The sequence below is a fragment of the Phalaenopsis equestris genome, unplaced genomic scaffold (assembly GCF_001263595.1).
Source record: "Phalaenopsis equestris unplaced genomic scaffold, ASM126359v1 Scaffold000002, whole genome shotgun sequence".
Lineage (NCBI taxonomy): Eukaryota > Viridiplantae > Streptophyta > Magnoliopsida > Asparagales > Orchidaceae > Phalaenopsis > Phalaenopsis equestris.
In genome coordinates, this window is record NW_018164444.1 from 73,676,993 (window position 1) to 73,690,169 (window position 13,177).

Below are 13,177 nucleotides of genomic sequence, written 5' to 3' on the forward strand. Positions count from 1 at the left end.
GTGGTCGGTTGGGGGTTGGCTGCCCCCCGCCATTCCTCGCTTGAGGAGATCGGATGGAAGGCCCTGCTCGACAAAATTCCAGCTTTTGTAAACAGAGGAGGACATTTCCATAGTGTACTTGGAAGGAAAAATGATGAACTCGAGTAGGCCGCCGGCATTGATGAGGCTTTGTCGAGCGAGAGCGTTTATGTTCATGGTGTCGCGGTAGTGTGGCAAAAGGAGCTTACTGATGGGGTGCATCGCGCTCAGGTGGCGGTTTGTGGCGATCACGAAGGGTTCCATCACTGCGTGAGTGCGCAGCCTGCCACGAAGGATTCTAGCTACAATGTAAACAATTCTTAAACTTATGTTTGATTATTTGATGAACAAATACCAGTGGCTAATAAGCTGATGAACGCAGGAGTCATTGATGATGACATAGGCTTTGGCAAGCGACCAAATTGAGCCTTCAACACCGGAAGTCATGGGCGTGTATACAGTGCTTATGGCGCCAAAAGTATCGCCACCTGGATGGGGGAGGCTAAGCTCAATAGCGAGGGGTTTCAGGGTGCTGTCATTGTTGAGGAAGAGCAGCGTTCGGGTGGCGTAGACCTTTCGATCGGTGGCATTGATTCGTCTTACAAATGGCATGATGGTGTCGTGATGATCGAGGATAAAGAGCTGTTAGGAGTTATGATAGGAAATAATTTATTCTTATAAATAAATTATTTCCTTAGAATTAGAGTTATGTTAGGAAATAATTTATTCTTGTAAATAAATTATTTCCTTAGAATTAGAGTTATGTTAGGAAATAATTTATTCTTGTAAATAAATTATTTCCTTAGAATTAATGAGATATTTATTTCCCTATTTTATGTTGTTTCCTATATCTCCTAATAATTAATGCGAATTAATTATTGGAGATACTAAGTGTTATACCCTTCCTTTCATATCATTTACCTTTTATTATTTTTCCTATTACAAGATTATTGTAAGGGTTATTTATAACCACATTCATATCAATGAAAAGGTGTGTATTCCACCACATTATTCTGAGTTTTAACATGTTCAATGAGCTGCAGATAAATTAGCCAACTTTCATATAGCTTAACAGGCACATTGCCTACACTGTGTAAAATGAATTTTTAATCAACTAAAAAGAAATATGAACTATTCCAATAGATCATAAAAATAAATAGTTTTTGCCAATACAAGTGAATAAGAAACTCTCTGCCACTATAAAAAGAGAACCATGATATCGAACAAATAGCAGGATACCAATTAAGATAAGACCACAACCAGAGGTGGAAGTAGTTTTAAGTTTTAAGGTGAGCGAAATCACCAAATGTTTAACTTTTTCTAAGTAATGAACAAATAAATGTATGCAGGGGGCAATATTATTAAATTGCCTAAACTATAGACAAGCAGAGGTGGAAGTAGTTTTATGTTTTAAGGTGGGCAAAAGCAAAATCATTTAATGTTTATTCTTGTTTATTCTTTTTTTTTTTTTCAAGTACTGAACAAAAACCATGGGGTAAAATTATGAAATTGCATAATCTATAAAAAAAACAATTACAACTTTATTACATATATAGAAAAATCTCAAAATTAACTGTGGGTTGGCCACATGTTGCATTAATCCGATTTCCATTTTCTGAGCAACATATACAAGATAGAAGCACATACCATGTGGCGAATAAATACTGAGATGAATGGGAACAGGTGAAATTTGTTTTGTTTTCCCTGTCAACCTTTCAGTTTCATCTTGAATCTCCTTGCGCACAAGAGCTGAATTTGGAAAATGGGTTTGTTAAAGACAAATAAAAGAGGAAGGAACCAATGAAAGCAGGGGAAAAACAATATGATAAATTTTCACACTGATATAAACCAAGATACACACAATATGCATGATTTTGAAAGCTAAGATATACATCCTATATAGATTCTGTAAAAATCTTGTTCAAATTATTTTTCTAATTGCTAAACAACAAGGAAAAGAAAAGAAGAAAAAACTCATCATAAACAAAAAAGTTTTAGCGCATTTAAAGCAAACAATTAAAACAAATCCAAATTTCCACTTGATACAAAATGCTTTCCGTTAAATTCAACCATTTCTGTTAATGAATAATAGAAAAAAAGAATTAAAATGCAAAAAAAAAAAAATCATGTAGACCAATTTCAAACCATTTCGCCCAACAACGTGGGAAAACTATCATCCGAGTTTCTAATAATTCACGCTGTCAGCGCTTTCTGAATTATTTATACCGTTGGAATCAAATATTGGGCCTCATTTAAGCAAGGCAAATCACAAGAAAAGTGCAAAATAACCATAAAAAACGTGCAATTAACAGCAATGGTCGATGAATCTAGAGAGAAATTAAAAGAAGAAAAAAAAAACTGAATACAAAGAAATCACTTACAATAGTCGGTGAACCTCCTATCCGGTATATGAAGAAACTCCGCATATTCAGGCTGCCCCTCCTCAATTTGGTGAAGCTGCAACACAAGCGGCCGCCTCGTCACAATCCCTTCTCCCCCAACAAGAAGCCCATTAGTAAACAAGTAAAAAAAACAAAACAAAAAGCAAAACAATCAAGCTCCAGATATCCAGTCATTACCCGATCCTCGCGGAAGAAAATCGCGGCCAACAACGCTCTCAAGCACTGAAGACTTGCCGGAGCTCTGCCCCCCAACAACGGCAACAGAAGGAAGCGCGTCCCAGAGGGCAGGCAGTGCGGCGGCTCCTTCGCCACCGAAGTCGCCGAGCACCGTGCACGCTCGCTGGATCCTGTTCACGAGGCCAATCAAACTTTCCATAGCGAAGAAACCCTACACTCCCAATGGAATCGCAGGGAAGGAGAAGAAGTTGAGGGGGGGGGGGGGGGGGGGGGGAAATAGCTCAACGGAAAAGAATTTTCGGTACCTGCTGTCGGGTATTGCACTGCTGACTATAATTAAAACTATAGGGGTAAATAGGTAAATTCAAGTTAAATATTCGGACCTGAGAACAGAGCCCCGGGGGCTGCTGAGGGTATTTTTGGGTTTTGAGAAAAGATTGATTTTTAAGATATAATAATAATTGCACCCGACCGCGCATTTAAAATGATATTTTTGTGCAATTATAGAAATATGGTGAAGTTTTTAAAACAATTGTATTTAAGAATTATTTCGATGTTCGATATGGGAGAAATATTTGCGTACATAAGATGTACGCAGCGCTGCGTACATCAGAGGTTATTCTGGGGGTACAGGAGATTTATATTCAGGGTTATATCGGAGGTTACAAGAGGGTATAACCCAGATATAACCCCATTGTACCCCATGAATAACCCCTGATGTACGCAGAGCTGTGTACATCTTATGTATGCAAATATTTTCCCTGATATGGGGGTTGGTGAAGAATTTTCTGGGAGTTTTTGGTTAGTTGTTTTTAAAATAAAAATTTGTATGAAAAAATTTAATGAAATGTTCATCAGAAAATGCAACAACACGAATCTCGAGAAAATTCAGCAGAAAGACAAGAAGTCCAATTACCATAAGATCAAAGGATGAGGCATCAAGCCAAGAGAAGGCATCAACCCAGCTTTTGCCCTAATATCGTCAACCCTCGAGACTCTTCATCAGGAGACAGAGGGGTTCTTCAATGATGTACACCACAAGCACCCTAAAGCACCTTTTTGTCAATGGGCGAGATACCTATAGGATTACGATCAATAACCATCTGCCCGATAGCTTAGTCTCATTTTGGTGACATAAGCTCCTGATTTTGAGTGGTTGAAGACAGAACTAAGTCTAGCGGTGGAACCAAGCCGATGAAGGCACCAAATCGACCGATGGAACAAAACCAATCGATCCAAGTTCGACCAAATCAAAGATCATTAGAAGCTGACCAACTTCTCAACTTAGCGTATTTGGAAAAACTGGTATCATCGAACCAATGCGCGTTGATTTTAGTCGACCAAATGCAATGATAGTCGAGTCATAGAATCATTTATGTAAATATCTAAAATACCTTATAACACCTCCATAAATTAGGGGTAAGTAGGTAATTATGTATATTGTACCCCCTCATATAAATGGGGGTTCATTTCTTCAGTAAAGACCAATCAAAAGTAATCATCCACAATTCCCTCATTCTAATGTTCATTATTGTGCAATCTTGTGTTTTCTTTCTCTCTTTTTCTCTTATTCTACACTCTATTCCTTATATGTGATTCACATAATAGATCCCGATTCAACAATAAAATATGCAAATAAAAGTTATAGTTAACTTTTTAATTATAATTGTAAAATAATTGATTTTTTATATGATCTTTAAATGTTACACTGATACGTACACAGTGACACGTTTACTACAAGACACGAACACAAAACACTTTTATTATTAAAAATATTGGAAATTGACATCACTATATATATATATATATATATATATATATATATATATATATATATATTGAAAATAATATAAAAAATAAAAATATATAATAGGATTACACATATCAGGTGCTGGCGGCTCACGCAAGTATACGTGGCATATCATTAATATCGGGATTAGTTCTGGTTGTCATTAATCTAATTAAGAAAATCTCTAACCTATAAATGTCGATCCTAGCTTGAAATGTTGATTTAATTTAAGTCGTAAAAGAAAATCTTAAGTTGTCAACAAAGAAAGCAAAAAGTTCTTCAAGTATTCGAGAAGACCTCCGTTGCAATGGTTAGATAAGTCAATGAATGAGAAAGTTGAATGAACATATGGATGACAAACATGGATTATTACTTTCCTTAACCCCTTCTGGTGGAATGAGAAAAAGTGGCTAAAAATTAGATTGGTTCTCTAATACCAACCTTTAACCCATGCATAAATATCTCCCTAAAAGTAGGCATTAATTTAGTAGATATATTATTATTCCACCAAATTAATGTGATTAACTCTATAGATTCAATTACCAATTCTTTCGAGATTTGTAACTCACGATAAATATTAACACCCAGTTGGCCAAAATGAAATGTAAATGAAGTGAAACAAGTTAATCATCATCCATCATTTGTCAACACAAGTCTATATAGAAACTTTCACATTCAAGTATTCAATCACAGAAAATAACAATACATAAGTCTTACAAAAAAAAAATGAAAGCAATTACAAAATAAAACTTCATAACTTATCTCCCTTCCTTTAATCACGAGAAGTTGAAATTACAAGTATTCCATCACAAAAAAATATCTCGAATTCTCACTTCTCTCAACTTGATTGATCTTTACAAGCCTTTTCCTCAATTCTTCTCTTGGAAATGATAGAAGAAAAATGGTGAAAAAAAGCCCTCCAAAATTGTCTTCAAACTATTCATATCTTCTCCCAACTAACCAAAGTTAGAACTACACCAAACTTCCAAAAATCGGGTTCTAGTGCAGAGGCGCCCATATGTAGCATCGCAACGCTCCAATTTTCCTACTACAACACCTAAGCGATAGTGTCGCAACGCCTAGGCACTGCAGTTCTGGTGCCCCGACGATGGACGCTACAAAACCATCGTCGGGTTTTCAAGCACTCGGGAAAGCTTTTCCAAAGTCCAGTGCCTAAACACCATAAGTTGGCGCCCTAGCGCTCTGAGTACAACACCCCGACGCTATCCGGTGTCGGCTTTCTAAGCTCACTATTTTTTGACTCCAAGGTGGACGGTTCTCACGCCTGAACACTAGAACACTATTTTGCATTAGTAATCTTGATTTGATCCATTTTGATTCTGATCATCCCCTTTTTTGCCACAACTCTCAAAAATAATATAAAGCCTACCTAAATGTGGAGTATCATCACATAAAATACAAAAATACAAGTAACAACAATGCAAAAGTTTTAACATATCAAATTTCTTTCAAAAACTAAGGTATCAATAAAGAGAATAGAAATCGACGAATAAGTTGAACATATAGGTTAAATTTTTAAATATAAAATATTTTTTTATAAAATTTACTTATAAATATATACCTTAGATGATTAACAAATTAAATATATATTTTTTAATTTTTAATTTTTTAATTTAGTAATTTATATATATTTTTTATTTTTAATATTTTTTTAAATTAGACAGGTCAAGAGAGTGTCTGACGCTTATCCGGGGCATGTCTGGTGATTGTTGATGTTTGAAAGTATTTGACACTTCACAACAACTTAGTAAAAGTGTTTGCGCATCATACACATCTTTCATATTTATGAGTAATTTATTTAACTTTTTAAAATATTTTAAAATTTGATACTTTTGTATAAGGTTATTTTTATTTTATTTTATTAGGTTTTTAATTAAGAAATAGAAATATTTATCTAAAAATATAAAACTTCTAATTAATATTAAATGATAAGAATAATCTTTTTGTTCTTACGAATATATTACTTGGTAAATATAAAGATAAAATAAAGTTAACAAGGCTCAATATGAATAAATAATTAAAAATATTTTAATTTATATAGTTTTTATTTCGAAATATACCATTAAATAAATATAATAAATTTAGAAGTAATATATTCTCTTAAATTTAAAAAGAAGTTATAAAAATTTTAAGTGTATTATAAGTGTTGTGTGCTAGAAGATTCACAAGGTCAAAGTGATCGTATTCTGATTACCACAGTTGTAAATAGTTGTTGCTAGAAGTTATTATCATATTTGTAATACGACACTATACATCACATCATATTTAAAATACTTCGTTACAACGTATTCAAGGTACTTCGTTATACCGTATTCATGATACTTTCTTACACAACATTCGAAGATGAGTCGTTACAGAATAGAGTTCGCCAATGACAGAGAGATGGGGGCGGCCAGCGGAGTTCAACGGTGGTCGTATGTGTATATATATATGTTGCATGTGTGGTTGTATGTGTATCATTTGTGTATATATATGTATATATGAGTTTAGCAATGTTCTGCTCTCGATAATGGAAACTTGTTGTAGGTGTATCACATGTGTGTGTGTGGGGAAAAATTATCGCATACGGACACCACATGCAGAGATGCATGCGGTGCCCTATGCTGACCGTAGATCACGGTCATGATGTATTTTGATTTTTTTTATTTATTTTTAAATGGGGTCCACAGAAATACATTATGACCGTAGATCACCGTAATATACGGTCAGGATCGGACACCGCACGGTATCCATATGCAATAATTTTCGTGTGTGTGATCGCAACAAAATGTTCAAAATATAAAACACATTTTTTTTGCATTGGTAAAGTGATATGCACGTAAAAATTGGAGTTATAAATACATAAGAAATGAAGGGTATGTATGGAAATTTTCCATCAAGAGAACTTCAAAATAATTCCAGCGGATCTCCTCGCTGACGATAGGCGTTTCTAGAGCGTCACTTTTTTCCGCAACACGTTTCAAAGTCGCCGCCATTTGACGTGTTTTCCCTTGACGGCAAAATATATAAAAATACCCAAGGACCGGCTTTCTTAAACCCACCAAGAACCCGTGGCTACAGCAGCCTTTGAGTCTGGGTACAAAATTGTGTCGCGGGCAGCTTTCCTTGAATTTCAGGCTGCCGGATCAACCACTCAAACGATGGTCAAGGTATGGCGTAAGGCTATGCGATCGGAAGCTAGTCGCCGTACAACTAACTACCTGAAGGGGTAAATTCGGTATTATGTGACAGTGCATGGGCCATTGAATTGATACCCGTAATATGCCCTTTTATTAGAGTTATAAGCCCATTTATTAGTGTAGCATGATATTGGACTAACATGCTTACCAAATTAGCCCATTTTTTGGATCTGGTCGTGATCTCATAACTGCTCCTCTTAAGCCTCTTTTGTATTAAAAAAATATATTTTATAATATATTCAATCAGTAAGTTAAAATTTCAGATTTTATGAATTTGTATAAATCAGAGAATTTTTCTTATCTAATTTTGATAAAGCAGGGTTTATTTTATTTAGGGCTACCTATTTCTTATAGAATCAGGCCCTTATTGTTCATTATATTTAAGAAGAAGTGATCCCCTTAAGAACGAAAAAATTATTGCATACGGACACCGCATGCAGAGATGCATACGGTGTCTGATCTACACTGTAGATCACGGTGATCTACGGTGAAGATGCAATCAATTTTTTTTTTGTTTTAAAAAAAAATAAAATAAATTTAAAGTGGAGCCTACCGAAACACATCATCAACGTGGATCACCATGATCTACGGTGTAGATCGGTATCCTGCATGCAATGTCCGTATGCAATAATTTTTCCTTGAGCACACTCTATTTTAAAGTAGTGGTTGGTGTTTCTATTGATTTCATTAGTGCTATAGAAAATCAACCGTGATACATAAAATTAGAATAGTTTTTTTTATGCCAAAGGTGAAAGAATAAGAAGTACTAATATTCCGAGACACTTGATAGCACTCCAACTACTCTATATAGGATTTATATTTTAGAAATTACAATTTATTACTTGAGTTGTTCATTTTGTTAAAAAGTGATAATTTTTATACTAATAAAATAAGAGCATAAAAGAAGTCTGCTTAAAATGGGCAGCCAACTTACCCACCTACACTTAAAATTCATTAATATTTCTGTTTGAAAGGTAATTATTTGGAGACTAGAAATTTAATCACTCATTTATAAAAAAAAATATGGCTAATTTGTGCTAAACAATATTTATTTTTTAGATTTTTGAATAAACTGAAGAGAACTGTGAAGAATAAGACCCAATCAGAAGGATCAATATATGAAGTATATTTACTGTAAGAGATAACGACAATCTGCTCCTACTATTTCGGGGAAGAAAAATCCACAAAAGAAACAATGGGTTTTTGTGCCACCATCAACCCATTCTATTTTCCAGCAGTTAGGTGATGTATCGGCGAGGTGAATATTACGTTACCTTAATGATCAAAAGCTTCGAGTAGTGACATTTTATGTTCTTCTCAATTGTGATGAAGCACAACCCCTTTTTAAGTAAGACATTTTTTTTATTATAATTTTTCACTCATTTATCTAGAAAATATCATGATTAGCTATTTCAATGTTATTTTAATGTGTGAATAGTTTATTCGTGGAAATTTTAAATTTAGTTGAAGACGATGACACTAGCAAAAAGATCGAGAAAACTTCCCCAAGAGGTTTACAACTCATGTGAGTTAAAATTGACGGATTCATTTCTCATATGACATGCGATTTTTCATTAACACAAGATTTCTTATGTATGTATTAACAGATTCATGATAGGAGGAAATGAGTGACAGATTGATGGTTGATTGATTTTGCTTGGGGACCTATGTGTATCATGAAAATTTGGCAAATTTATGATGTAAATGGGTATAGGTTTCATGCGAGGTCCTGGTCCGAAGGAAAAAAAGTCTTTTAACTATGTTATTCGTGTCAAATTAAATGATAAATCAATCGACAAGATAGATTATCATAAGATTCTCGAAGAAGTTGTTGAATTATTTTATTCAGGCTCTATTGAAGGGTGTATTCCTATTCAACTGTGCTTGGTTTGATTCTGTTCCTAATCCTGGAATAAGGATAAACCAATTATATATTATTGCAAAAGTGGAAGTAAATAGAAGGTATGCTAAATTTTATCATTTCATTCTAGCCCTACAAGTGAGTTAGGTTTATCATCTTCGATATCCACATTCAGTGCTAATGAAAACTCACTTCACATTGTTAAAAGTCTCCTCATATTAAAAGTTTTTTTCCTAACTTATCATGATAGAAGATAAGATTAGCTTGTATATCAAGCACTAATTAATCTAATTTAATGATTTAATGTCCAACTTAAAAATAAAGGACAAGAAAATTTCTATTTTGTTGTCATTTTACAAATTATTTATACAAAAAAAAAAACTATATGGCAAATAAAATTTAATATTGTTCACATTTATTGATGAGCTTTTGTTGTTCACATACACATAAATAAATCACATTCATGTCTATTAATGCCCATAAAATTATAACCGAAGATAATTTATTTGTCTTAAATGCATATTTGATGATAACAAAGCTTAGAGAACTTTCAATTTTATTAGATGCATGTTAGCAACAGTACATGCAAATTTCAAGTCCCAAATGATATCTATATATATATATATATTGAAAGATTGGCCAGAGGCAATGACATGAGTCTCCAACCAATTTCATTTGTCTAATCACTCGACTTATTCGCACATAGGCAGGCTCAAACCCCTCACTTCAGGGAACTTAGAACTGACTTTGCAGATGACAACTAAAGAGTCACTTATATGTATATATATTCATTGATTATCTTATTTTCTCAACTTGGGCCTTTCATTCAGCCATTATACTGGAAAAAAAAAATAAATAAAGAGAATATAAAATTGCGTGGAACATTGGCAAAATACAGAGCATCATCAATTGCCATCCAAGAGCGCAGCTATGGCCAATGGAATAAGAACTCTGCTCCGATATTCATCATTCCGTTTCTTCAAAGGAGATACCAACCCCCTTTCTTCAAACCCATCCGCACACGTCGTCCCAGCATCCATCGCCGCGCTGATCCAAGTCCTCGCATCGCTGATACGACCCGACTGTATCGCCCTCATAGAATCGCTTAGCAGAGAAGTGGCGTCAGTGTAGAGCTCCAGGCAAACAGTTAGGCATTCTCTGACATATTTACTGCTAGGGTTGGATTTCATTAGGTTTTGGATGGTGGATTGAATTTGAATGGATTTGGCTCTGGTGATGCTGAGGGAGATGACTCCGAGACCGGAGAGGTCGGCATTGCGGCTGTTAGGGTTGGAGTTGAGGAGGCCGACGCATAGGTTGTAGTTTAGGGCCGGATCGGTTTGGGCGCAGCGCCTGCAGGTTTGTTCGATGATGCTGCTGGCGGTGGTTATGGAGGATTTGTGGAGGAGGAGGAGGAGGAAGATGGGGAGGTAGAAGGGACTCATTTCTGTTATGTTATTTTGTGAGGGAGAATGAATTGAGTGTGGAGGTGATGGGTGGGTATTTATGGTGGTTTGGAATGAATTTTCCTTTTTTTTTTTTTTTTTTTTTTTTGATTTTTGAAGAGTTCAGTTTTGGCCTTTTTAGGAAAGTTTCTGTTTTGGGTTTGAATGGAGCTGATTTCAAGTTTAGAATGGAGAATTCTAAATTTGATTCTCATGAGCTTAATTATAGGTGCTTATTTTGTTGTAAATGCAGTTTGTATATTTTGTTTTATTTATTTTTTAATTATTTGTATTAAAAATAATATGTATATGTATATGTATATATATATATATATATATTATACACATGTACATACATAGATATTGAAAGCCACTTTGGCTTAATGGTTGGCGGTATTGTATTTCAACGAAGAAATTTCGGGTTCAAGACATTGCATATGGAGTGTGTGTGTATTTGGATGTGCTTGGGGGAAAAAAAAAAGAATATTCATACATAAAACCCAATTCCTATGTATTTATGAACACATGAAATTTGTCTTTGTAATTATCATATAAAAAATAGTGTTATTTTAACTTTAAAAAGTTGTATGATCGCATATTGTGCATCAAAAAAGTGTGAGAGCTGATCTTGGAGAGATCTAGCAGTTCAAAAAATGAGTGTACAAAAAAAGAGAGCCCCCTCTTGAAATTAAGAATAATGCAAAATAAAGTGAAATGCTTGATTATTTCATTGACATGAACGAGAATATAAATAATAATTATAAGAATTATATAACATGAAAAATAATAAAAAAGAAATTATATGAAAGGAAAGATATATCATCTGATATCTCCAATAATCAATTCATAATAATTATTATGAGATATATAAAATAACACAAAATAGAAAAACACATAATTCCCAATCCAATGAAATAAATATAAATTAAGAAAAGAAATATCTCATTAATCTCAGGAAAAAGATTATTCCTCATAACTTCTTATAGGAATAAATTATTTCCTATTATAATTTCTAACACTTCCCCTAAAGTTGAAACATGTTTGAAACTCACGTTCAACTTGAATTTAAAAATATTAAATAATGGCGAGGAAGATTCTGTGAAGTAGAACTTGAAGTCTTTATCCTCTACTGTGGTTGGCTTTTGACTGCAGTTACTGTAGTGTCTGTAGGTTGACGGAAGGTTCCTACAGATAATGTTGCCGGGGAGTTTTCAGGTAACTAGACAGTAATAGTTACAGTTCCTGCAGTTTCTGTAGGTAGACAAAAAACTCCTACTAGTACTGCTGCAGGGAATTTGCAAGAAAGTTGACAATTTTGATTGCTTTGGCTGCAATTCATGCAGTGTCTGTAAGTAGACTGAAAGTTCCTACATGTAATAATACAGAGGAGTCTGCACAGAAGTAGACAACTGTGATTGTGTTTTTACTTAGTTTCTACAATCCCTGTAGGAAGACACAAAACTCAGGCTTTGTTGAATTTTGAGTTTTGTCTGTTATGTGTTTCAACAAGTAGACAAGTGTGTTTGTCTTTTGACTGCAGTTTCTACAGTGCCTATAGGAAAAATCAAAATTCAGGCTTGGCTGAAATTTGAGTTTTGTCTGTCATGTGTTTCGGCAAGTGGTCGTTCGGATTATCGAATTCGCTAGATTCAGACTTGGCTGAATTTTTTGTTTTGTCTGTCATGTGTTTCGACAAGGGGTCGTTCAGATTATTGAATATGTTGAATTTAGGCTTGACTGAATTTTGAGTTTTGTCTGTCATGTGTTTAAGCAAGATTCTAACATATGAGGATCATCTCCGGTAGGACGCAACCGGTGGAGTCGATTTTGTTGATTATCTCGAGGTAAAGGAGGGATTGTGTGGTCCTCAAAAGGAAGTACGCAGTGGACGATTGTGATGAAAAGTTGCGAAAGGGCCTTGGTGTTAAGAAAAAGCTTGGCATCCTTTTCATGGCGTCAATCTTGGCGGCGACCTCATTTCCCTCGAGTGCCAGCTTAATCTCATTTATCAGTGCCAGGGTGCCCTTATCGAAGTGGATGACCTCTCCGTCCTGCTGCATGTGGAACTTCCTCAATGGTTTCGGGTAGGAGCGTAGCTGAAGGAGGAGGAAGATGGAGTTACGGTGGTCTCCATACACCGCGATCCCGTGGTTGACTTGCTAGCTAGCTCCAATTGCGACTGTATCGCGTTATCCTAAGGGTCCACAAAATCGACGTGGGTTTCGAAATTCGGAGAGAGAAGAATAAAAAATCGATGTTTCAAATACCAAGATGAGTGCCCCTCC

The 13,177-nt window shown here is 34.9% G+C and overlaps 2 protein-coding genes across 2 annotated transcripts in view; both read right to left on the reverse strand.

Annotated features, from left to right (window-relative positions):
• The window catches only part of LOC110020033 (seed linoleate 9S-lipoxygenase-3-like), a 3,246-nt gene extending 403 nt beyond the window's left edge, over positions 1–2,843 (reverse strand). Inside the window, exons 1-5 of the mRNA XM_020717994.1 lie at positions 2,598–2,843; positions 2,400–2,507; positions 1,593–1,767; positions 374–664; positions 24–301 (exon numbers count right to left, since the gene is read on the reverse strand). Of these exons, the coding sequence (XP_020573653.1) occupies positions 24–301; positions 374–664; positions 1,593–1,767; positions 2,400–2,507; positions 2,598–2,796 (1,051 nt within the window). The 5' untranslated portion in view covers positions 2,797–2,843. The remainder of the gene's footprint in view (positions 1–23; positions 302–373; positions 665–1,592; positions 1,768–2,399; positions 2,508–2,597) is intronic.
• Positions 2,844–10,257: 7,414 nt separating this feature from the next.
• LOC110017940 (putative invertase inhibitor) lies at positions 10,258–10,906 on the reverse strand. The gene has a single exon (XM_020715109.1). It carries the CDS (start codon positions 10,890–10,892, stop codon positions 10,353–10,355), a length of 540 nt encoding a protein of 179 aa, XP_020570768.1. The 5' UTR covers positions 10,893–10,906; the 3' UTR covers positions 10,258–10,352.
• Positions 10,907–13,177: the final 2,271 nt, after the last annotated feature.